The following is a 27,729-nucleotide window of genomic DNA, read 5'->3' on the forward strand; positions in this document are numbered from 1 at the left end:
CAACAAAATCACTAAAACTGATACATTGTCTGTAGCAGTAATTGAAAAATCACCAATGGAAAAAGTAGCTTTGCAGGAGACAATCACCCTCACACATCTACAAAGCTCTATCTATTCTGACTCCAGACTGCTGAACCTCAGAGGTTAAGAGGAAAACTCTCTTATCCCAAAGTTCAACAGATTCAGTTTACATGGTATAATGTCTCAGAAAGGAGATTGGTATATACTTAATTTATGTACTTTAATGTTTCTGCATCATTTCTCCCTGGAACTCCCATGAAATTGGGGACAATGAGCATAATGCTTAATTACAGTGCATTGCAATAAATAACATATACCTCAGTTGTGTTTTCTTGGGGGAAGGATGTTATTAAATTCTTTTGTAGTGTGTCTTTGTTTAGTTAGTTTTGTCATGTATACTTTTAGGTAGATGGATATAATTTTTACATTCATTAACATCAGTTCATTTCACAGTTTCCATTATTCCAAAACTATACAAAAAGAAAAACAACAACACTTTAAACAAACCATCCATCTCACCTGACATTACTGTGAAAATTAAAGTTTTTTTTTTTGTTTTGTTTTTTTCTTGTTGCATTAACAGCTTTAAAATGTTGTGTTTTTTGGATACTTTTTCATACTTCTGTAACATTCACAATAACTGATCTAGAACTCAACTGGGATTCATAGATGAATGATGAATGCCTGTGCAATGCTAATAGTCAGGGAGTTTGCAACACAAGAGAGTCTGCAGCTAACAGTGTATGTATCTGGACAATGCTAGGGTCAGCAACATCCTGTGCGTGGCTACTGCACATGCAAATTAACACTGCAGTGTATGCTACACGTCTATGAATCCACATACTGATGTTTTGTTAAGGATTTAAAAGTACAACAATAAAGAAGACAGTGAGGGAAAATATGCTCCCATCATAACTAAAGCTATCACTCCTTTTAGTTTTGACTCTTGTACCAGAATATAATGCTGCTATATGATTATAAATAGCAATTGCAGTGGACCTTTGTATATAGATCATATATAAGAAGATTTTTCTTATTCTTTTACTTTAGACCACAGGCATTATCACTATTAAGTGTGCAGCTTGGATCACTGTTGTGTTTTGTCTCAGCTTGTGTACTGCACCACTGGAAATACTTCAGGAGAGTGGCAAGTGGTTTCTTATAGCTGGGATGCACTGTATGTGAAAGAAAAACCTGTCTGCTCATCCGTTCATCAAACACAGTACAACTATTGCAGTGAAATCTTATAGACACACACACACACACACACACACACACACACACACACACACACACACACACACAAGATGAGGTCTACATCAGTGATTGTGAATTTTACAGAAGTATGTGTGTGTGTGTGTGTGTGTGTGTGTGTGTGTGTGTGTGTGTGTGTGTGTGTGTGTGTGTGTGTGTGTGTGTGTATCATTTTGCAGTTATATCACCCTTTGTAGATCACATTATAAAATATCCTACCAGCATATAGTGAACTGTAATATGTTCATTCAAGCGGGTTTTACTGAGGTAAATCTGTTTGGTACCTGCCTGGGTAAATCCTACAGTGCAATGTATTACAAGAACAATATTAGGCAAGGCAGTCCAACAAAACACGATAGTCAGGGAAACATTTTTTTGAGCAATACAGTTTATTTAAAGTTGTTATCCCATGCCAGAATGAAAATGCTAAGAAATTATGACTTTCTGTTTATAGTAAAAAAAAGTATATATTTACTGATATCTCTGCTGTGTAGTGCGAACAGTACAGATTCATGTTGAAACTTGACACATTTCCCAAAGTACTAGGCAAGTGTACAGTTTGTATAGTGTCATAGCATAACAAAAAACAGACACAGCAGAAGATAAAGTGTTCGTTCGTGTTATTTTTGTGGCACATCAGGAAATACTTCTGTTACTGTTAGCTTGCTGATAGTATTATGGTGATTAAAGCTCGGCATCGGATGGAAAGCTAGTAGTTAGTTAGAATAGGTGGTCTAGCTAGCAGGAAACAGTGTCTTTGTCTGGGTGCTGTGGATGTTGTATGTAAGGCTACAGAAGACAATGCCTTATATTACCGTCTGTTAGTGTATGTGCTCTGTGATGCAACTAAGTCTTTAACTTTTAGTTTCCTTCATACTTCCACTGATGGAACCCCAAACTACAACTGTAATGTGGAGGCTTTACCCCCACACTCTCCAGCTTCATTTACAACAACTCTGACTCTGTCACTGCATGCTCAGTGCAACATAATAGTGGCACTACAGGCAGAAAGGAATGACATACAGGACAGAAATTCCATTTTAAAGACATGCTACACTGGAGTGAAAGGATGCATTTGGGAAGTGGATATGGTAAGGCTGAAAGGTAGAGCACATAGAACAGCAAACTGTCTAAGAATGGTTGCCCTTTCTAGGCTACTCGCATCTCCCTTATCAAGGTTCTAAATCTTTTTGATAATTGAATCTCCACTCTGTTCTACCACCCCCTGGTGAAACATTATCTGCTTTGTCTTCATAGTGGATACCAGTTTTATGCCTCCTTTCACAGTAACTTCCCCTCTCCTAGTTTTTTCCTGCCATTCTCTACTTGTCCCTTAACTGTATTTCCTATCACGATTCCTGAATGTTGTCCTTTATTTCTCTACCTGCCTACTTTGCTCCTGGGCCTGCTCCACCATGATCTATCTATGACTGGCTATGACCAAGTCCTCCTCCTAACTTCCCCACCTATCATATAAGCCCACCACACTAAGCTCTTGTTACCAATATATCCCTTTCAGATGCCCATTCTCTTACATGCCCCATATATATATATGTCCTCTATTGGTCCCCTCACACATACTACTATCCCATATCTAGTATAGGTTATTCACCTCACCACTTTCCCATTCTCCATACTCACCCACATGGTTTTTGATCTGATGCCCAATGTATAGTCTACAAGTAGAATGTAGTTGCAATATGGCTACCTTAGTTTACTTTCACCCAAATGCTCTGTTTGATAAATACAGATTTATTTGCAGCCACAGAGATCCATGCATTGCATCTTAAACAATAAACTTCTTCCTAGGAAACACTAAAGTCTACATCTAGAAAACAATTACTGTTGTATTAAGAACAGAGTCACTAAGGAGGGTCTTGGAAAGACTGTCTACTAGACACGAAGACAATGATGAGGGGGGTTTTGGTGTTTAACTGGCAGAAGGAGTGAACAAATTAAAATCCAGTTAGTTTAAAAATACAAGGAAAAGAAAGGTAGGTTAAAGAACAATAGCAAAAGGTCTGACTTCAGAATGAAGATTAACTTTAAGCTATTAAGAGTTCAGGTTCCTTAATTTTTAAGGATAAGTTAGTCTACCCTGCTGACATATCACGGGTAATTAAGTAATGGGCCAGGAATTCACACTTCAGCTACTGTAAAATATAATGCAAGAAGAATAAATGATGCTTTGTCTTAACCTATCCATTAAAAAGTTAAGAAAGACTGATGTTAGTGACAAAAGCAAATATAAAATCAATATGTACTATTAATACACTTACGAATTAGAGTACGCTTCTGGCTAAAAATATCCCACAATAGAATAAGCTCTGTGCACTACTAGAAAAACAAAGTTCCTATATTTCATGTGTTTTTGTAGCATTTCATTCCTTTTGGTTAAAGTTCCACAGACTTAATAGCTATTTCCAAGGCAGGCCTGTAGAGGAACCTCATTATATGCAATTAGTATATAAATTCAGAGCTCTACAATGGACTAAGCAATCAATAAGCAATACAGCAACAACAGCTGAAAGCTGTGAGCTAATGTAAATTAAATAGACTATGACAAGTCAGTCATTGCTACAGCAGAAGGAATAACAAGTAAATGTGTAAAAGAGTGCTACGAATCTAACCGGCTGGCAAAGTACAGCTGTGTAAGTATACATAATATAACGTTCAGTGGTTGAATGAACACTGCTGCAGTACCCAAAGCTATATGGGTTATATCCTACTATGCAATTTTTGATATGCACTCTTCTGCAGTTTTGCTGGGGTTTTTCCATCATGTTGGCACTCAGCATTATGAGTGCCAACATTTCAATAAGGAGCCCATGTTTTGTTTTAAGGTACTTGTAAACCAAGAATAAAACTCTCACTTGGTTCTGTTTATCCAAAACTGTATTTGATATTAACTAAATTGTATGCCTCTTGTGTGCATCTGTATATTAACTACAGTATATTTCTTCTATGTGCCAGACAGAGTGAGCTACACACATGTCAGATGACCAGGGTGGAAGTGATACTGAGTGCAGTTTATAGAATACTATGGTGATACCCCTCACCAGGCTGAGGGAGGTCAAATGAAGAAGTTCATTCTAATGTGATGAGCTGTCAATTCTTCAAGAGTGAATGTATCAGGCTAGGCCTGTTTGCAGGCAAGGTGATGTGCCTTTTAATCAAGTCAGCGAAAGCTATACTAAGAAATAAGAAGCAGATATTAGTTGGGTAAGTGCATTTTCTGTAAAAGGCAGGATTAGAATGGTAACAAGCTTCAAACCACAACCTAAGCTCACCTAATGCATAACATGGCATATTCTTCCGTGGTTGTGGAACTAGTGTAAATTCAGTTAGTTGTATAGCACTAGTCCAACCAGGATGGTATTTGTCTCAGGATTTAGCACAAATGAGAAACTGCAAGTAGGATGAGTTAGGTGGGAAGGTAGAGAAAAGGGGAAGAGTGCGCTCTGCTTTTATTTGTCAGTTATCCCTATTCCTACTCCCACATCAGTTGAAGGGTGCGCTCTGCTTTTATTTGTCAGTTATCCCTATTCCTATACCCACATCAGTTGAAGAGTGTGCTCTGCTTTTATGTGTCAGTTATCCCTATTCCTACTCCCACATCAGTTGAAGTGTGCGCTCTGCTTTTATTTGTCAGTTATCCCTATTCCTATACCCACATCAGTTGAAGGGTGCGCTCTGCTTTTATTTGTCAGTTATCCCTATTCCTACTCCCACATCAGTTGAAGGGTGCGCTCTGCTTTTATTTGTCAGTTATCCCTATTCCTACTCCCACATCAGTTGAAGGGTGCGCTCTGCTTTTATTTGTCAGTTATCCCTAGTCCTACTCCCACATCAGTTGAAGGGTGCGCTCTGCTTTTATTTGTCAGTTATCCCTATTCCTACTCCCACATCAACTGAAGGGTGTGCTCTGCTTTTATTTGTCAGTTATCCCTATTCCTACTCCCACATCAGTTGAAGGGTCCGCTCTGCTTTTATTTATCAGTTATCCCTATTCCTACTCCCACATCAATTGAAGGGTGCGCTCTGCTTTTATTTGTCAGTTATCCCTATTCCTACTCCCACATCAGTTGAAGGGTCCGCTCTGTTTTTATTTATCAGTTATCCCTATTCCTACTCCCACATCAGTTGAAGAGTGCGCCCTGCTTTTATGTGTCAGTTATCCCTATTCCTACTCCCACATCAGTTGAAGGGTGCGCTCTGCTTTTATTTGTCAGTTATCCCTATTCCTACTCCCACATCAGTTGAAGGGTGCGCTCTGTTTTATTTGTCAGTTATCCCTATTCCTACTCCCATATCAGTTGAAGGGTGTGCTCTGCTTTTATTTGTCAGTTATCCCTATTCCTACTCCCACATCAGTTGAAGGGTGTGCTCTGCTTTTATTTGTCAGTTATCCCTATTCCTACTCCCACATCAGTTGAAGTGTGCGCTCTGCTTTTATTTGTCAGTTATCCCTATTCCTACTCCCACATCAGTTGAAGGGTGCGCTCTGCTTTTATTTGTCAGTTATCCCTATTCCTACTCCCACATCAGTTGAAGTGTGCGCTCTGCTTTTATTTGTCAGTTATCCCTATTCCTACTCCCACATCAGTTGAAGGGTGCGCTCTGCTTTTATTTGTCAGTTATCCCTATTCCTACTCCCACATCAGTTGAAGCTCTGCTTTTATGTGTCAGTTATCCCTATTCCTACTGCCACATCAGTTGAAGGGTGCGCTCTGCTTTTATTTGTCAGTTATCCCTATTCCTACTGCCACATCAGTTGAAGGGTGCGCTCTGCTTTTATTTGTCAGTTATCCCTATTCCTACTCCCACATCAGTTGAAGTGCGCTTCTGCTTTTATTTGTCAGTTATCCCTATTCCTACTCCCACATCAGTTGAAGTGTGCTCTGCTTTTATGTGTCAGTTATCCCTATTCCTACTGCCACACCAGTTGAAGTGTGCGCTCTGCTTTTATTTGTCAGTTATCCCTATTCCTACTCCCACATCAGTTGAAGTGTGCGCTCTGCTTTTATGTGTCAGTTATCCCTATTCCTACTGCCACACCAGTTGAAGTGTGCGCTCTGCTTTTATTTGTCAGTTATCCCTATTCCTACTCCCACATCAGTTGAAGTGTGCGCTCTGCTTTTATGTGTCAGTTATCCCTATTCCTACTGCCACATCAGTTGAAGGGTGCACTCTGCTTTTATTTGTCAGTTATCCCTATTCCTACTCCCACATCAGTTGAAGGGTGCGCTCTGCTTTTATTTGTCAGTTATCCCTATTCCTACTCCCACATCAGTTGAAGTGTGCGCACTGCTTTTATTTGTCAGTTATCCCTATTCCTACTCCCACATCAGTTGAAGGGTGCGCTCTGCTTTTATTTGTCAGTTATCCCTATTCCTACTCCCACATCAGTTGAAGGGTGCGCTCTGCTTTTATTTGTCAGTTATCCCTATTCCTACACCCACATAAGTTGAAGGGTGCGCTCTGCTTTTATTTGTCAGTTATCCCTATTCCTACTCCCACATCAGTTGAAGGGTGTGCTCTGCTTTTATGTGTCAGTTATCCCTACTCCTACTCCCACATCAGTTGAAGGGTGCTCTCTGCTTTTATTTGTCAGTTATCCCTATTCCTATTCCCACATCAGTTGAAGGGTGCGCTCTGCTTTTATTTGTCAGTTATCCCTATTCCTACTGCCGCATCAGTTGAAGTGCGCGCTCTGCTTTTATGTGTCAGTTATCCCTATTCCTACTCCCACATCAGTTGAAGGGTGCGCTCTGCTTTTATTTGTCAGTTATCCCTATTCCTACTCCCACATCAGTTGACATCTGCAACATTTGCCATTCTCTCACTTATTATTATTATTATTATTATTTGCTCTGTCTTTGCCACTTTCTTTTCTTCCCTTAATGCCTTCCTCTCCTACATTCCTTGTTCTTCCTGTTTTGACCATTCTTAGTCAATTATCCCTTATTTCTAGCATTTAGCCACCTCTCATCTCTTTGTATACCTTTTTCAGGCATCTAGTTTTCACCCACATCTCTTCTTGTTCATATCCTTATTCTTATGTCCTTACTGTGCCCTAGGTTTCCCATCTCACTGATGGGCCTGCTTTGTTCCCCCTCCTCTCAAATTTTAGTTTTGTCTATCCTTCCCTCTTCTTCCTGTCCCTTGACCTTCTTTGTACATCTGAATATACATATTCTGAGTTATTTGTATATAAATTTGTTTTAAATTATTCCATGATGAGTATGGATTTCTTATATTATTTATTAGCAATATTGTTTTTGTTCTGCCATATTCATGCATTTCTTTCACAGTATATTCATAATATTGTTTTTGTCTTTTTGCATCTGGTTATATTCTGTACCTTCCTGTTTTCACTTTTTGCACTGTGTTTAGATATCTGTTTATTATTCTGTAATATTTTTTCTATGTTCTAACTACCACATTTTTCCCCCATATATTGATTTTCAAAATATTATTCTACAGGCTTCTAACGTAAACGGACTGTATAGCCAGCAGAAATTTCCTAGTAAACAACCATAAATGGCAAAGAATAGAAAAGATCAACAAAAGAAAAAAAGAGTAAAGGGAGGAAAGGAGGGGGAGAACACAGGAAGACAGATGGGGCGTACCATGATACAATATCAGTGGAAGCATAAAACTATAGTACCGGGTTGTGTAAGATAAAATAGTTTGGTTTAGCAGGGAATGCAGAGTGAAAGGGACAAAAAAGTTTAAAGACAGAAGGATTATCAAGCTACAGTTCAATTGTTCAGTCAATCAGGAGACAGCTAAGTAGGTAAGTACCAAAAAAGGGGTCTATATTATATAACCAAAGTTTTATAACTTCGAATACCATATGATCGCCACCATATGGTCGAAGTTATAAAACTTTGAATATGTATAAAAAATATTAAAATAAATGTTACCTGACACATTAAAGCAGGGGGCAAGCCCCCCTGCACCCCCCCGCTCTTTAAATATACCAACTCCAAGACCGCAGTGTAATGCGGTAAAGGAAAATATACCAACTCAGAGATCGCACTACAGTACAGTAAAAGGAAAGCTTCCTTTTACTGCATTATAGTGCGATCTTGGAGTTGGTATATTTAAAGAGTGCAGGGTGTGGGGGTGCAGGGGGCTTGCTCCCCTGCTTACAGCCCTTAGTTTTCTATTTCCTCATTTTATATTATTTTTTTATATATTCAAAGTTTTATAACTTCGACCATATGGTGTCAATCATATGGTATCCGAAGTTATAAAACTTCGATTATATAATATAGACCCCCCAAAAGAGCAGTTCTTAGAATTAAGGAATCTTTGTCAAACATACATTTGCTAAGTGGACAAAAAATTTCCTTGGTAATGGGTGTACCACTAGACAATTTCAATATTTATAACAATTAGTTTAGTTTATGCTCAAAATTCAATATTAAAGCACACTGTATTGATAGATCTGAGTGAAGAGACAATATATCACACAGCGGTAGCATGATACCGCAACAACTAGCCCTAATCATGGACCTCTGCCATGCAGAAAATGAGGAAAATTACACAAGTTAAAACAGTTGTCAATGTATCAAAAACATGGCAAGTAGGATTTCCAGTAAATCATGTATATAGACTGTGGTGAAAGCACAATTCACTGTAATAAATGCAGGTGACATCAAAGGGACTGTAAAATACCAATGAACACAGTGTAAGAATTAATTGTGAACCAGATAAAATTACTGCGAAAGATAGCCATTGCTCACTTAAACACTATTTGTTTTATGGCCCATAAAGCAGCAGTCTGTCCATTAGTAACTGCATGGGCATACAATAATGACTGGAGTGCAAAAGAGATTCAGCACTGCAAATGTAATGTATGTAGTACATGGACATTATATGACAATGGTGTGTCAAGTTAATTACACTCCATTATAGGATGGTTCGGTTGTTTCACAACACAGAAGCATGTACTGCAAATGTCATGCAAAGACAATATAGGCAATGTAGAACAATTTAAGAACTATTTTATATCTAATATATGTAAGTATGTCTATATTAATTGATATGTGGTACTGGCATATTCTAATTTATTTTCCTCTTCTTTGAATTGCAGTCGCTGTTTTAAGACACTGTATCACTTTCTGTGGCCTTATCTTTCATGGTACTTGTTCATTTTCTATTCATCCTTAAAAATGTGGTGGCACAAAAATTCACACACATGCATACACACAAGGACACACACACACACATATACATACGCACACCATTTTTGTAAGCTATTCCTTTTTACTTTTTATATGTTATTTCTTTATGGTTTTTCTTATATTATAGTCAGGCTGATTTGTCAATCGCAACTACTGTATATCTTTTCCTAATACCATCACTGAGCTTCTTTTTTAAAGTGTGTTTGCTGCATTCTTGGGCAGTGTGACGTAAACCATCATTGGGTGGGGTCTGTCTGTCTGTCTCTCTTTCTCTTTCTCTCTGTCCCTCTCTCTCTCTCGCTCTCTCACTCCCTCAAAAGGGAGATGCAGCCTTGAGGGTGTACAGATTGTAGTGCTGGGCAACCACAACAGACTGTTCTCACAGTTGTGGTAACAATGGATTATCTGTCTTCCCAGACACTTACAAAAATATTTTTCTCCATTTTTCATTGCAGAAATGTTAAAGTACAATTTAGCCACAAACATTAAAATGGCAACATCTGTCTCACCTCCTCTGTCATTATACAGGTATTACCTAACTGCTAGTCTCTGTCTGTAAGACTTTACCACACCCTCAGAACTTTTGTCACTCCCAAGGAAAGCTGTATGTCACTGGACCTTGGCTCCTAATATTCCTGTTGGTCTATGACTTTTTCCAAGCCTGTATTGCATCACAAACAGAAATGCATACCATTCATGTCTATCTGCCTTATACCATGCTATAGTCATGATTCTATCATGCTGCAAAAACAAGATGCCTGTAGAAGACCTGTAGACAACTAAATCCATCCTTGTCTTGCACCCAGCTCTATCATAGCTGCTCTCTCCTGTCTCTTCCCCACCCTTTTTGCATCTCTACTATATATTATTATGTCCTCCTGTCAGCCACTATACCATCATTTCTTTTGGACAAGCATTTAAAGACAGTGTTGAATAAGACCTTTTCCACATGTTATGTGTGGCATGATCTCCCTTGTTCATGTATCCTCCATACAGCTCCATCTTAATATGTGGCAGTGTGGTGTGTCCACATTGCATTTTATTTTCTGTTGTGTCATACTATATGTATGCACAAGGTGTGTGTGTCAGCCTTCTGAAACTTTCATCTTATTCCAGACCCTCTCTCTCTCTATTCCTGTCATAATTTGGTAGTGATTCTCTGCATACTGCCTACAAATCTAACATAATGTTCTGTTTTTGTGATTAGAAGACATGCACTTACATATTACTGATTTCTTTACCAGCTTTGTATTGTCTCAGAAGTACAGGGATTACCTGTCAGGTAGCCTCTTACCTGTAAGTTGCTACTTCCAAACTCAAAGACATCTTCAGTTCCATCAGCTTCTGTCGATCTTTCAGAATTTGGACTATCTGCTGCCTGAGTTCCTCCTTCTCGTCTTCCATGGAGTCGATCTCAGACTAAATGTAGAGCAAACAGTTCAAATATACCAATGAACAAAAGTAAGATTCTTGTTAAAATTCCATTTGTTTCCCAGAGCTATTATTTCAAGAGAAATCATAAAGTTAGGGAAAATCAATTTGCTGTGGTCAAAGAGGCTGCAAAAGTAAATCAACCAACAAATGTTATAATAAATTATTAAACAACTCTTAATATTAAAGTTACAGTGCCCATTAATTTAGACAGGCCTCAGCTGCAGCATTTAACTAACTCTGAGTGATACAGCTACAAACCTTGAATGTAAGGGCATGTGTAACTGCACACATTTACACAGAGCTTAGCAACTTTTTCTGAGTAATCAGAAGGCCTGCAAGCACCACTGTACCAAATTCTGTAATTATCATTTTATAATTTATTCTTCTTTATTCACTTAGGTATTAATGAAAGAAAAGATACAAAAAAAGTTAATCAGTCCTTCTGGTTTCATGGAGGTCCATATGAAGCTACTAATACGTTTCTGCTCACAACTCATCTTTAAATATGACATTTATAACTATTTTGTTACTATGATGTGGTAGATTTTTTCAGATATTTTCCTTTTACTGAGCTGAACAGTAAAGTATGCCTGTCAATTGTCAATCTTGCTTCGTAAGGCAGTCAGATGGTGGGTTTCACAGCTTAATAGGTATATACTATGCAATAAGACTACAGACCATTACAAACCTCACCAGTAACCCATAACCAAAAGTTTCCTCCTGCCTCAACAATCGCAATACAGGACAGACCCGGGAAGAATACCAGGCTGCCTATCTAATTATCTGGGTTTACCTTGAAGGTGGCCATGGTGACTCTGTGCTTGACATGAAGTGAAAGTCTGTTCAGAGGTGGGGAATGCTTTTGGACATGAATCTGTCATGCCAGCATGCTTTATGTATCTGTTGATGAAGGTTTTTAAGTGAGTATATGAAGAACAATTTGTTCTGCAAAAGTACAGGAGGAAAGTAGGGTCATATATTCCATGCTTCACAACACAAGATACTTATCACCATGGCAGAATCTATAACAGGCTCAACACTGAGAGAGGACTGCAAGTCTGTACACATAACTGAGGAGCTTAAGGCCATTGATATTTTTAGTTAGGAATCTTTGTGGTCTCTCAAGTTTAGGGATATGTTTAAACAAATACATGCCAAATGCTACATTATTAGTCCTAATCAGCTCCCATATATTCCTTTCTACTTCCTAGGAACTCTAGCAATATTAACCCACCCAACCCAGCCCACCCCCTTGAAAGGCTTACAACATTTGAAGACTGTTGCTTGGGGCATACTGAAATCTTCAGCAGTCAAACTCCGTCTCTATAACTTAAAAAACTAAAAGGAAAAGGTTAGCATCTTTTTCTGAAGTTACCCTATAAACCTATGTGACTAAATATTTGTAGAGTACTGCTTGGGGGTCCGCAGCACTAGTTACTTTACACTAGGCCACCCCAGCATTCTAGCAGTATCAGTAAGTGTACTCCCAGGATAATAAAGAAAAGTAAGAAAGATATTTTTAAAAACAACCTGCATTATACTTACACCCATTCACTTACTTTTTTCACAGTTCTGCCCAGATCTCTGCAGATAGATTGGCTCTGCAGTCTGGTGGGCCCTGCTCCATTCACCTGCAGCTCATTCTGCTCCCCTACCCTGCCCCCAATTCCCACCCACCACTACTACTCCTACTTTTATTCTAACTCCTCATCACCTGACCACACCTTGAAACAATCAGCTACCTCTAAGCATTAACTTAATCCACACCCCCTAGCTAGCTCCTTAATTCCACACCCACTACCAAGCCCCCTGTCAAAAGCAAACACATAGCAGCAAATAGCCATCACAGCTGCCTCAACCTATAAACCTTAGCATCCCTCATGCCAAACTACTACTCCCATAAAATACACAAATCACCTTAGGATTTCTCTTCCTAACTCTCACATGCCTAACAATACACACTAATACACCACTGGAAAACACTTTATTCCATACTACACAAGCCTCCACTAAGACTAACCCACAAATAAATTTCCCCAATCAGTCCTACACTATTTAAAGAAAGCTCAATACTTCACAGACACAAATTCCACATAACTACATCTTACAGTACTAAGATATCATTCAGATCTTACCTAGAAATAGCACATACAATTAAACACATACTGCTCATTACAAAGTGCCTACTTATATCAGGAGATATATACCCAAACCCAGGCCCACTTAATACTCCACTCTCAACCAAACAGAACTCTGACATGCTAATTCTCAACATCAACACTAGGAGCATATCCAATAAGCTTCCAGACCTACATGTATTTATAACCCACTACTCCCCAGACATACTAACCATCACTGAGACCTAGCTAAAACCCAATACCCACAATGAAGAAATTCTCTCACCAGGATATAACATCTTAAAACTGGATAGAGTAGGCAAGAAGGAAGGTGGAGTTGCAATTTTCTTTAAATATTCTCTCAGCATTAAACCACTACAAATCCATCTACCTAAGTTTAAATGCTGAAATCTTAAGTACTATTCTGCATGTGAACAACACCATAAAAATCTATATTCTCTGCTGTTACATTCCTCCAGGAAATAACTCCCCCATTACTGAAGAAATATTACAGTGGATCTCATAGAATCTACAACAGGAAACTATTTTACTAGGTGACCTAAACACTGACTGGATAGCTTGTAATTCTAACAACCCCACTAATCATATTAATCTGTTTTTTCTCAGCTCATTCAAGAACCCAATAGACATGATAAAAAGAAAGCCATAAACAATCCATTCTAGATTGGACACTAGTCAACTGCTCCAAACAAAGCTACCAGGAAGGTTGTCTACCAGATTGTCTCAGTGACCATCTTACTACTTTCCTCTTACGCAAACGTATTAACATACCCAACCCCATAACTTTCAGGCAAGTTAGAGAGATGACCGTAAGCTAAACATACATGGCCTTAACTACGCTCTAAAACTAACTGGGAACCACTACTTACCCTAGGTTTAGACTAAGCCATCAACTACTTTAATAGTACTCTCGTAAACGTCCTTAACAGTTTTGCACCCATTAGAAAAATTAGGATCAAGGCAAACTATGCACCATGGCTAAGTAGGGCTACTAGAGCCCTACTAAAGTCTAGAGACAAAGCTTGGAAAATATGGAAGAGGGATAACATTAGCCTAGCCAAACAAAACTTCCACCAACTAAGAAATCAGGCCAAAAAACAAACCAAACTGGATAAAAAGAATTACTTCCTTAGGGCCCAAAATAAACACTCGGAAGACCCCCAAAAGTTTTGGCATGCTATCATCTCCCTTCTAAAACCAGGGAAAACTACCTCTCCAGCCCCCTCTTCCAACAACAATACCAAAGACATAGCATCCCAATTCAATCACTATTTCACAGAATCTATCCTAACTCTATCCTCCCAACTATCCTATAACAACTATGGGTCTACTTCTTTTGACCAACTCCCATTTGCCCAACACTCATTTGCCTCAGACCAAATGACTGAAATGTCAGTTGCCTGAAACTTCATTTGCCTGACACTTCATTTGACTGACAAGTATTATTAGCAAGAAAATGGAATATGCCCCCTTCCCCACTGTAGTGCGACCCTGGAGTTAGAATATATAGTTAGGGGGGGTGTGGGGGGCGAAGCCCCCCACTTACTTTTCCTTTTACTAAGCAATATTACATCAAAAGTTAACAACATCATATGAAATGAAGTGGGGGGCTTTGCCCCCTACACCCCCCCTTGTGGGGGGCTGTGCCCCCCACACCCCCCCTAACTATATATTCTAACTCCAGGGTCACACTACAGTGGGGAAGGGGACATATTCCATTTTCTTGCTAATAATACTTGTCAGTCAAATGAAGTGTCAGGCAATTGAAGTTTCAGGCAATTGTGAATTCAGTCATTTGGTCTCAGGCAAATGAGTGTCGGGCAAATGGGAGTTGGTCAAAAGAAGTAGACCCAACAACCATACACATATAGCTACCAAATGCTCAGATAACGTCCCCTACTTCATTCTTTCACCTGTTCCCACTTCCACAATTAAAAACTCTTTCTAAAACTGAAACCAACCACCCTTGCAGCAGACAGTCTACCTGCAGACTTCCTAATAATTGCTGCTGAATCCCTATCTTACCCAGTCTCTGTCCTCATCAACAGCTCCACAAAGGAAGCATACATCCCCCAACTCTGGAAAGTTTCTTACATTATTCCTCTTCATAAAGGTGGCACTTCTTACGACTGCTCAAATTACCATCCTATTGCCATTGTACCCTTCCTTATATAAACTGCTTGAAAAATGTGTTCACTCTCAAGTTATGAAATTCCTAAATTCACACAATCTTCTCTCCTCCACACAACATGGCTTCCAGCAAAATCATAGTACAACAACTGCCCTACTCTCTTTCACCAACTTAGTCAACCTACATAGAAATAACAAAAAAATTGTATTCACAATATTTTTTAGATATTTCCAATGCATTTGACATGGTCTCACACTCCAAACTACTAGATTCCCTAGCCTATCTATCTTTTTCCCCTTCTACTATTGACTGGTTTAAAAGCTACCTGTCACACAGGCAGCAATCAGTCCAATGGCAAGGCACACAATCTTCTTTACTCCCAACTATGATAGGCATACCACAAGGCTCAATATTAGGCCCATTTTTTCCTCCATATTTACAAACAATCTACACACCTCCACCCAGCATGCTTCACATATACAGTATGCTGATGATTCAACTCTGATCTGCTCTGCTCCATCCCTTTCCACTCTTCAACAACTCAGTCAAGAATCTTTCAGTTCTGTGGAAAGTTGGATAACTGATATCCAACTAATCCTAAACCCCAACAAAACCAAACTGCTACTTTTCACCTCCAACAAATCTATAGCTACCCCTCTATCCTTTACAATCTCATCCAAAAATAGCACCATCATATCTCCCTCTGAACACACCAAACACCTCTGTGTCAAAATCGACAATAACCTCCTCTTTGACATCTATATCTGACAAACTAAAAATGGTCCATAAAAAATGGGAATCCTGTACAGGCATAAACAATTCCTCTCACCTCAGGCACAAATTATTCTATCCCAAACTCATCTGTTGTCCATCCTAATGTATGTCGCACCAATTCTCACCCTATTCAGAAAACATGATCTTGCCAGGCTGGAATCATGCTATAATAAAATTGCCAGGTTTGCTTATAACTCTGCTTTCCGAACCCATCACTGTGAATCTCTAAGGGGGCTAAAATGGTTAGAACTTCCCCAGCTACTTAATTTCCATCAGTTAGTCATTGCCTATAATATAGTCAGATATCCTAAGAAAACCCCAGCACTAAGCCAGTTACTTTCTCTCTACAGAACAAATTGTCCTTTCTGCTCTACTGATAAATCTCCTCTGCATCTCTAAGGCCAATAACAATGTAGGGAAAGCTCTAATTTCCCATACCATAGCTCGAACATGGAACAACCTTCCCCCCTCTTTTACTTCTGCCCCCACTAACATGCATTTCAGAAACGCACTCAAATCACATCTTATGAATAAATGGCTATGTCCATGCATTACATAAATTTCACAGCCTCAGTATGCTATAGACAGTCCTTCCCACCATATCTACTGCAAACATTTTATGGTTAAGTATCTTACTTTTGGCTAATACAAATGTTTTACCATGTGAATTTATTTTTTGTATCCCATCTTATAGATTGCTGTTATAAGTGTGATTGTATGTGACTTTTATCCCTATATTTTATCTCACTTGTTGTTAAAAATATTTGTTGTTTAGGTAGGATTGTATGTGACTTCTTATCTCTGTACTTTACTTCACTGACCATTGATATATGTGGTTTGTACTATCTTGTTTGATTGTAATCTCACCGTGGAACTTTTCTCCCCGGGCCTCTGCTGCAAATGGATCTGTGTTCAGTCAGACCATCCCAGTTAACAAATGTAAACTAAAATAAATAAATAAATAAATACATACATAAATAAATAAAATAAAAGGGACATTATATTCAATAATAGGTCTGATAAGCAAAGTCTGAAAAGAAATGAACACTTCAGCAGACCTACAGGATGTATCTTTGGAAATTAGATGAACCAGACTGTAGCCTTTCCAAACTGCTACTGAGACATGATGATCAAAAGATGCAAACTCGTTAACGAGTGCCTAGATTCCTTACAACAGTGACGGAAAAGAAAGTGTTCCCTGTATGGTATGACATGGCAATGTTTTCTTTACCTAAATGAACTTTAATACAATTTTTCATATTTAGCTCAGGACTACTGTTCTTGTACCAATTTTTAATAGTTAATTATTCCCTGCTTGTTTGAGTTTTTCAAAGAAATTAACAAGGATAATGAAGCAGGGCCTGATACCGCTCAACTGACCAGATTTTTGCAGAATGTCCAGATTTTTGCCCATACTTTTGATCTGTTCTTCATAAAATTTGTGGTTTTAAGGCAAATCACTCTGGATTGAAGTTGCTAAGTAATCACATTAATGTTTCAGAGTTCATATGCTTCAGAAAATACATGTTAGCACAAATCCTGTCACTCTATCAACTTTCTAAGTTTAGAAGAGCATAAGTTAAAATCTGTCCCTATTTTTAGGCTTTAGTTCCACCATTATTTTAGGCTTTTCCAGATTTCATTCGCTGAGAGTTTGAGAAGTATGGGATCTGGCTTTGACAAAGATGAAATGATGAGGGATCAGGGTTAAGATCTGTCATTGTCCAGACTAATTAGCCCTGAGACAATACATTCAATTGCTTAACATATATGGCTATTATGATTAATGGGTCTGCATTTAGCAGGGTCCATAGTTAAGCCGCATTTTATAACAGCATTACAATGGCTGTTTTCCAGGCTTCAGACCTGCATCCAGTGGTAGAGACTTAGATTAAAGAAATTAAGTAAAAGTTTAGACAGGACATATTTGGCACTAATAATCATAGAACCTAGTATGCTACCGGGGCTCATGGATGACTTGCTTTGGCTTTTGAAAGTGCAATGATGACTTATTCCATAGTAGTTACAAGGGGGCGGCCGGAACTTTGGAATAGTTATAACTGTGGGATGAGTAAAAATTGCACTAAATTTGTCAGAATATTAGTCATTTCCTTTGGCTGAGAGTAGGCAGAACCATTGTGGACTAGCTCTGAACATAACTGGGTGTTACCTAATGTCCTGACATAGTTAAAGAAATATTTGTAGTTAGTTTTGGTTTTAATGTCTATTTAAGTTCATATTCAGCAATGAACTTCCTAATGGTACCCTTAAGCTCTTTGTTTATTTGCTTAAGTGCTCTGCTAAAGTGAGTAGACTGAGACGACATCTTTTAAGTATTAAGCAAGTTCTTTTTCCCATTATATGGCTTTATTTGTATGGGTATTCCTCCTTAGGAGTTTGTATTGAAATTTCTCATTACATTTGGTGCAGACAGGGATCATTTTATCAATACAGCTATTTAATCTGGTGTAGAAACTGGCAGCATAGATACACATACACACACACACACACACACACACACACACACACACACACACACACACACACACACACACACACACATATACCACTTACTCACACACACATATCTACATATTTATATTTCTTTCACTTGTTGACTAGATCATGGCTAAAAATGTCTGAGATAAATCAGTTCATGTACCTAGTTAAACATATACATTTATAAATTAAAAATAAACCAATGCATTTATAAAGCTGCATTGTGATCCAGTCATAAAACTATATCAGGTGGTGCTTACATCACTTGTTCTGCACAGGTCCATGTTGGTGCTTATCCTGCAGTTTGTTACTTACCAGGAAACCAGCTAGTTTTTTCCTTTCCATATTTCTGCATGAGTTTCCCTGCTACTGAGGTTGGGCTTACTTGTTTGTATTTTTCTGTTTCACTTTTAGTTGCTGTTGTTCAGAACCTTCAGAACCATGATCTTGCTGAATGCCCTGATGAAAAGTTATGTCTGGGAATCTGAAAGCACATGTGCCAGATTCTTTATGATCCTGGGGTGTATGCTGTCAAGACCCTGCTCTTTGTTTCCTCTTAATATCTCGAGCTTCCTTTCTACAACGTGCCTTTATATGTGACTGTCTATATATGTCCTCAGACTTTCTCCTTCCCTATTTCAAGCTGGAGCTCTTCATTCTATTTTGTGAAAATGGAAGTGAAGAATTCTCAGTCTATTCTCTATCATCATTATACTGTTTACCCTCCTTAAACAATCTATACAGTTCTGTCTTGACCTCTCTTCTTTCCATCAGGAAAGAATATTTTCTTCCTTGTCTTTATGTATTCTGCTAGATCTTTCTCTAGGTTTGCCTTTACCTTTTTTACTACCGTTATAATTCATTTTCTAGTTTCTCTATACTCCCAGGTATGCATCTCTGGTATATTCTCTAATTCATGAAATATCCTTTCTTTTGTATGACCTACCTTTCTAAATTGTCCATAGAACTACACTGGTGTCTTTCTTCTTCCTGCATTGTTTTTTTTCCTAGACCTTTCCCATAGCTGACTGTATGCCTTCTTTATATTTTGTCCACAGGCTTTCTAGTCTGTGTAATTATTTCCAGTTTCTCATTTCAGTCCCACAAAGTTTCCCCTAGCTTAATGTATGATAGGCCTAAAGACTGATAGTTTACAGCTGGTGAATGAAACTAGTCCTGCTTGATCTTGACCCCCTCCCCCATCCCTTCTGAATACAATGAGCATTATTTGAGAGTTCCTCATATCTACATATGCTAGCTGAATGAATCTATTTTGGCTACTATCTATTCTACTTCATTCTCTGTCCCTGATTGGGATGCAGAAATATACCAATATGCTTCCTGAAGGAAAAATTCTACTATAATTACAGCTATTTTTTTCCTGACCAGAAGTGTCCATTCCTTTGCCTAACCACCATCTTCTCTTTCAGCATATAATGGGAAAAATATTGCAGTTTGCAGCAATCTTGGAGTTGCTTATATCAGTTAGTAAGGGCATATGATGGCATAATGAAACTATTGGTTTTCTTTAGAAAAGATATTGTAGTGTTGTAATGTTTCACTAATCAAATAGTCATACAGTCAAATATCCTCTTCCATTTTTCTAAAACTGGACAAGCTATAGGCTCAGTAGCACTCGTACCTTGCCTTCCTGACTGTCTCCATTTCCAGATGAGACCCACAAAGTACACACAGAAAAATGACCAAAAACACTGTCATAGTTAATTGAGCTCCAGCACAGAATGAGTCAGAGACTCATTATAACTCTTCTTCATTAACTCCTTTGCATGCAGCTGAGTGGAAATGGTGTCTGTGTTAGCATAAATAAATTTCTTCAATCCTTGTAAGGCAAGTTGGAGATGCAATGCTCTCATCGTTTCACTACACATGCTATCATCAGTAGTCACTACAGAATGGAGCGTAGCTCAACTGTGACTAGAGGTAATGTAGTCCTGTTTAGCCACCATCTGTACTAATCACTATCTCTACCAAGCCAGCATAGTACAAGAAATCCCGACATCCTCGAGATTACATGCCCTTAAAATGCATAATTATTTTGATATTTTATAACTGGTGACATTATTAAACAAATCAGAATTTCCTTGTGGGCAGGAGAATATTATTTTAAGTTTACAAAAATAAATAGAGGTATGTTTTTACATATTTTGTTTATGATCGTGTGAGTATCACACAGTGAATTAATACTTCTCGTGTTCTTTCTCAAACTGTAGCTCAATATATAGCTTCCTATATTGAATTTTATTTGTATTTACACTTTATTTTATATTAAGACAGTCTGGACAAAATGTAGAAGGAATTTTATATCTTGTTTAGATGGAAATTTGACAGTTTCACAGAAAAGTGGATGTCAAGAGGTTAATAAACTCATGTTCAAGATGACCAGAGATAAATACCCTTAAAAGACACAATTGTTATCTTATGTCCTAAAGCCAAATTCAGAAACCTGGCTGTACTGTAGTGTTGAACTACAAATTCAGTGGTCAGGCACCATGAAGTGGCTGCTATGTAAAAAGGGACTCAAAAATAATGGTGGAAATCTATTGCCAGCATGGGTTTGCATAGGTAGTATCTGGTTTACGTAATTTAGCTCTGAGCTGTTGGCATCAGGAAGTAGCCTCAGAAAGTGAATAAAATAAATCATACAAATATCAGTAAAGGTAACACAGGGAGATAAAATCGTGGCTAGGGTCCAAGAGACCCAGGATCAAGTAGCATCTTGGGTGCTTGACAATATTGGCAGGAAAGGATATAGGTGGCCATCCTTTTTGAAGATGGGCAGAGCTGGATGCACACAGACACGTTTTCTTGGAGGAGGGGTTGCATAGCAGTAGACATCCTAGGGAAGGGCTTACAGCTCAACAAGCCTCTTGCCAGGGCTACATTTCATTTGCACAGAGGGAAAGCATTATGAGTTCCTGCAGTGATGTGTCTAAACTGTCCCTTAGCATATCAATGCCAGGATGATGCTGAGAACACACACTCCCTAAGGCATTTCCAAATTGTGGTCCTCCAAGCAAATCTGGCGCCACCTAGTAAAAATAAACAGCACATGAATTTCTTTACAGGGTGCATATCCATAGGTCAAAATGTGTACCTGTGCTCTGTATTAGAATTTAAATTTGAGTTTGAAAACAGATGTTCCTCTTCTTGGACAGTTTAGGTTTCTTTATCTCAAGAGACAATCATATAGCTATTAAGCGTATAAATAAAGTAAATAGTGTGCTTTGAAACCTGCCTAGTCTGTGTACATGTGATAAAGTGGCATTACTGTTGCTACCTCTATGGATTTATTGTGTGTCCCACTATGTCAGTGTTTACAATGAGTTTGAAGTAATAAAGTGCCCCAAACATCCCAAAAGTACATTGCAATGAATAAAACTAATTTATCTAATAATAAAACGTTTTAATGAAGTGAAAAAAATTCAGTATATTAATTTAAAACTTAAAACTGCACCTTCTGCAAACAGCAAGAGATTCTAAACATCATGCAACTTTCCAGATACTGTTAAGAATATACAAAAATGCAATATGAAAACAGAGTTAACTAATGTATTATAGAACAGAGAGAGCAGAAAGACAGAAAAAAGAGACATGAAATGTCAAAGAATGTTCAAATTCTGCCAGTGTTTAATACTGACAGTGATTCGTACAACATAATGTTGCAGTGGAAGAAATGTGTTATTATCAACAATAATTATGTGACTACCCTTAAGACAACTGATATCAGACTGAAAGCATTACTTTTACATGTGGCAGGGAATGATGTTTATCAAATACATCGGACTATGATAGGACGTCAAGACAATTTAAAGTTGTTACAGAAAAAGAAGGCAATCATCTTCAATTTAAAAGAATATGCAATTTGAAATATACAAAAAATAATTAGAACTTTGCAAAAAGAGAATTAGTCTACATACATGACGTCCTATAGTAGGCTAAGAGGCCATGTAAAGAACATCAAGTTCTATGACATAAATACAGATAAAACACAAATAATACAGATAAGCATCTCAGGAAGGATTAAGAGAAAGGCATTATCTGAGCCAGGTATGGCCTTAAATAGATTTCTGGATTTTGAAAGGCTTCTAGATTATTTTAGAGATGTAAGCCAAGAAGATCAACAGAAATAAAGCGAATACCATTGATAAGGAACACAATGTGGAAATGTGGAAAGCCTTGTGATAATGAAAACAAAAACAAACAAATAAAAGGAAATGAAACTACATAAATGCTCTCCTCCAAAAAAAGGAAGCCAATCTGGTGGTTCCTTGCCATAAACAAACTCTACAACAAAAGGAGGAAACTGATGCAGAATAAGATGAAGTCCCAAGACTGGAAAAAAACCCTTATCAGCCTCAACAAAAAGTTGAGATCCCTCATCAAATCCTCTAAAGCTAGCTATGAAAACAGAATTCCAGCAGATAGTAAAGACAACCATAAGGCCTTCTATAGTTATGCAAAGAATCTCCATGGCAATACCCAGATTTGCTCTGAGCTACTGCACAATGGTACCTCCTATACCGAGCCAACAGATATTGAAAATGTACTGGCCGACAGATTCAGTGCCAACTTTAGCCATCTCTCCCCCCAAAGGACCAGTCACAATATCAGTAGATTGCCAGGCACCCAGTATTATTGCTGCACAGGTTAAAACAGCACTGTCCAAGAATACAGCTTCTATGGGACCTGACAATATCCCTGGCTGTGCTCTACATGAACTACAGAGTGAACTGGCATCTTACCTGTGTGCCCTGTTCAATTACAGCCTCACCTCAGTCTTTGTCCCTACTGAATGGTGCACTGCTACAGTCTTCCATCTCCACAAAGGAGGAGCGACTACAGACTCTGGGAACTATCGTGCCATTAGCCTGACGAATCTGATATGCAAAGCTAAAGAACACATCATCATGGACCTAATAAACAAGGATGTAGGGAATCTTCAAACTCTGGATCCCACACAGTTTGGTTTTTTGAAGGGTAGATCATGCCTGCACAACTTGGTAAACTTCTTTGAGTCAGTCACCGGAGCTGTGGATGAAGGCAAGGTGGTTCATGCAGCCTACCTTGATCTGGCCAAGGCCTTTGATACCATTCCCCACTCCGGAATCATAGAAAAACTCACTAAGCTAGGCATCAACCCCATTATCACTAGGTGGGTTGCAAACTGGCTCACAGATATAACTCACAGTGTGAAAGTAGCTGACTCCAAGTCAGACTGCCAACCAGTCACAAGTGGAGTCCCACAGGTTTCGATCCTGGGTCCTCTCCTGTTTGGTATCTACTTTTCTGAAGTCCAGGCCAACATGAACGGACTCTGGCTGACAAAGTTTGCAGATGATTGCAAATTTGGAGCTATTATTAACTCCCTGAGTGAAGTTGACATCCTACAGAAAGACCTCACTGAGACCAACGACTGGTGTCAGAACCATGGTCTTAAGCTCAATGCCAAAAAAATGTATCATCATCCCCTTTGGGAAAAACCCATTTTCCATGAATTACCACATCGATGGTAGTCCACTGAACACAGAAGGTGTTATAAGAGATCCAGGAACACAGGTTGACAGCAACTTCTCTTTTGACCACTACATTGCCACTGTGGTCAGAAAGTCCATCTATGTCACACATCTCATTACTAAGGGTTTTGCATCCAGGAGGAAGGAGGTCATTGTCTCCCTCTACACTTCCCTCATTAGGCCAATCATTGAGTACAATGTCCCATTTCACATGTACCTAACTAAACACCTGCAAAAACTGGAGAGGCCACAAAAGTAACTCACAAAGGAGATCCTAGACCTTAAACATTTGTCTTACGTGGACAGACTAAAAAAACTCCAGCTATTCTCTGTCTCATATTGCCTATTTAGAGGCAATCTCTGCTTGACTTACAAAGCCATGTCTGACCCAGCTCTGTTAGAAATGCTACATCTAAAGAAATCCCAATCCCTCTGCACCACATGCTCCAGAGACCTCAACCTCATTACCACAATCAACAGAATATGCTGGAGGGACAGGTTCATAACCCAGACACTGCCCATGCTATGGAATAGACTTCCTATACATGTCAAGCAGAGCACCTCACTGGCCCTCTTCTAGAGAAATCTTAATGTGTGGATGGGAAATAGAAAATTCATCCCAGGGATAACTCCAGTGGCTTTATTCAACAAAGGCACTGGGAACTAAGGTCGGGTGGCATGATGCCAGGGTAATCCTATGGGCTAGGCTTGTAAAGGCCCCGGGGCCATTAGCCTAGTACACACCTATGAACCTAAAATAGGTGTTTGAATGCAGGAGATAATAAAAGAGTCACATAAAAAAATTAAGATACTGTGATGGACAATACCTATAGAGAGAGCCACATCTAGGAAATGAAAAAACATGTGCAAAATGCAAGAAACAAAATGTCTTGCTAGACTATGTAAAGCAGCTGTAAAATAATGAATCATGGTGAAGACAGTACCTATATAATAGGCAAAATAACTTGGCTAGATGAAACAGAAGGTCATATAAAACAATGTATCTTAAGAAAGTAAAAATTAGAAGAACAAAAGACAGTAACATACAAAACCACATTTGAGCCCAGTAAATGAAAGTTACAGTGAAACAAGGTTCATAGGTGTGTACTAGGCCAATGGCCCTGGAGCCTTTACAAGCCTAGCCTATAGGATTACACTGGCAATGTGCCATTTGACCTTAGTTTCCAGTGCCTTTGTTGAGTAGAGCCACTGGAGTGATCCCTGGGGTGAATTTTCTATTTCCCATCTACTCATCAAAATTTCTCTTAAAGAGGGCCAGTGAGGTGCTCTGTTTGACATGTATGGGATGTCTATTCTAAATAGGTTCATAGAAACATTATGTTACCACCATGTATTTCAATGCTAAGTCTTGAACCTAGGACCCTGTGCATTACAATCAGAGCAACATACCACTATGCCATATCAGCAGTTTGGCTAGAAATAGTGGTGAATATACTAAATTGATAGACACAGCAGCCTATGCAAACACACCAACTATCAGCATTTAGAGTACTCTCAGGTCAAATGGCTTTTCCCCATAAAAGTAGCTTTCTGTTAAAAGTCAGAGTGAATTGCACTTGGAAGAAAACATTTTTTGTTTTTCAAGATATAATCTAGCAAAAAAAATGCACTGATAAAACTAGATGATTTTTATGTGGCTGCAAAAAGAAAGGAGGTGAGGAACAGCAGAAAGTAGCAGAACAGAAGAATGGAAAATGCCAAGAGCCAGGACTTTAAAACAATGAGAAATAAAAATGGTTTGTTGTGACATGACAGTAGCCAACACATCAGCAGTGTACCTATATAGGTGTCTGAGCTACCTGAAACAGCATGGAAAAATACTAGCATATAATTTTATGGGTCATTATACAGTAAATATTATTTGCTTGTATAAACTGATGAGTGGTGCAGCGGTAGCTTTGTTGCCTCACAACAAGAGGTTCTCCCATTCGATTCTCAGCTGGAGCACCTTCTGTGTGGAGTTTCCATGTCCTCCCCGTGGTCGAGTGGCATTCAAAAGACATGCGTAAATGGGCATACCTTCGTTGAAGGTTTGGAATCAAGCTGGCACCTCGGCACCATAAAAATCTACTGCCAATCATTAGTGGACCGGAGTTCCGCTGTGGCAACCCCTAACCAGGAAAAGCCGAAAGAAGAACAACAACATAAACTGATGAGTATTTAAGATTCTTCCTGTTTAGAACCAGCCATATCTTCATCATGTCAAGGTGATGTCAGTTGCTGACAGAATGTTTGCAATATTTAAAATATCAGATATCATAACACCTGATATTGGTCCTCCATTTAGTAGATACCAGTTCAAAGAGTTATTTGAAATGTAAGGACTGGCTCAAAGCAACATGACCCCAGTTTGGCCACATGTTAATGTGATACTAGAGAAGTTTATGACATAAATAGATAGTATCAGATATTTAAAATCTTAAAAGGATGTTAAAGCTATGTATACACTCCAAAAGGGGCTACATCAGCCAGTCTAATGTACATGTGTGAATACCTTCAGGGTGTGAAATTAGAGTTGTGTCTGTCGACAGTATAACAAAGAAAGGCTTTGAGCAAAAGAGTAAAATGAAGAGACTACTTTTAAGAGACAGATGAAAGAATACATATTGCAGAAAGGTTTAGCTGGTTTGGTGAAATGTACAAAACTAACATACAGTTTTTTTAACAAGTCTTATTTATGTTCAGGATATCATGGGCTCATGATAAGTGTAACTTTTTAGCAGAACATTTTTTTACATTTTTAGATATAAATTTGCAGATCATAGTTATTGTCCCAGTACATCAAGTGATATGTTGCTAATCAATGGCCATACAATCATGAACTATTTTCAACTTCCCATAAGGTTTCAAATAGAAAATAAACATGCTTTGAGTTATGAAATCAGTTATAGAAAATGAGTTGTTCCAAAAAAATGGTTTCAAGTTGACTAAAACTTTAAAGAGAACAGTTAAAACATACTAACTGAATATTATACTGAACTGAAAAAGTACAAAGAGATTTACAACACTTGTAATCTTGAAAAGTTACAAAAGTGGTGTGCAGATGCATTGATATGTGTTTATTTCTTAGCTGAGCCAATTAACTGGTTGTTTTTAGACAAGTATTACTGTATGTCCAAGACCACAGATGCAGTTAAAGATTGCAGCCACAATTGTTAATTTATCCCCTAAAACCAGATTCAGAATTCTATTAGCACTCTGTTGTGACTAGGGCAGATCTGCCATCAATCTGATGTCCAGGCATACTGTAGTGGATGTTACTTGAAAGGTAACTCACTACTGCCAGTGAAACATTTGATCCAACATGGGGCTGATTTTATTTATACGAATGTCCAGCCTGATCAAGAGTATCTGGCATGAGCTAATAAGAGGTCAAGCTGTTGAAGCCAGAAAGCAGAGAAAGGAAGTGAGTCAAACTAAATAATGCATGAGCTTCATTATGCAGTACAAATCCATTTGTCAAAATGTCTCTGTTTGTTTTGTAATGGAATTTAGAAATGTTTCTCATATTGGATAGTTTGGACTTTTCTTTCTCTGTGAACAGTCACAGAGCTTTAAGCTTTTGCAATTGAATTAAATAATGCTTTTTTAAACATTCTTCTTTGATTTATGTCTACAGAAAAAGCCTGTGTGCTAAACTACTACCCATAATGCATGCACCGATCATTCATTTTAATGCTGTTACATAAAATGACCCACACTGTCAATCTATATTACAATGATTTTTA

General features: G+C 38.4%; 1 protein-coding gene across 1 annotated transcript in view; it reads right to left on the minus strand.

The window, feature by feature from the left end:
• NES (nestin) overlaps positions 1 to 27,729 on the minus strand; it is an 80,009-nt gene that overhangs the window by 34,480 nt on the left and 17,800 nt on the right. Inside the window, exon 2 of the mRNA XM_044079791.1 lies at positions 10,765 to 10,889. Coding sequence (XP_043935726.1) covers positions 10,765 to 10,889 — 125 coding nt within the window. The remainder of the gene's footprint in view (positions 1 to 10,764; positions 10,890 to 27,729) is intronic.

Source organism: Protopterus annectens, chromosome 8.part0 (assembly GCF_019279795.1).
Source record: "Protopterus annectens isolate FY-2018-M chromosome 8.part0, PAN1.0, whole genome shotgun sequence".
Lineage (NCBI taxonomy): Eukaryota > Metazoa > Chordata > Ceratodontiformes > Protopteridae > Protopterus > Protopterus annectens.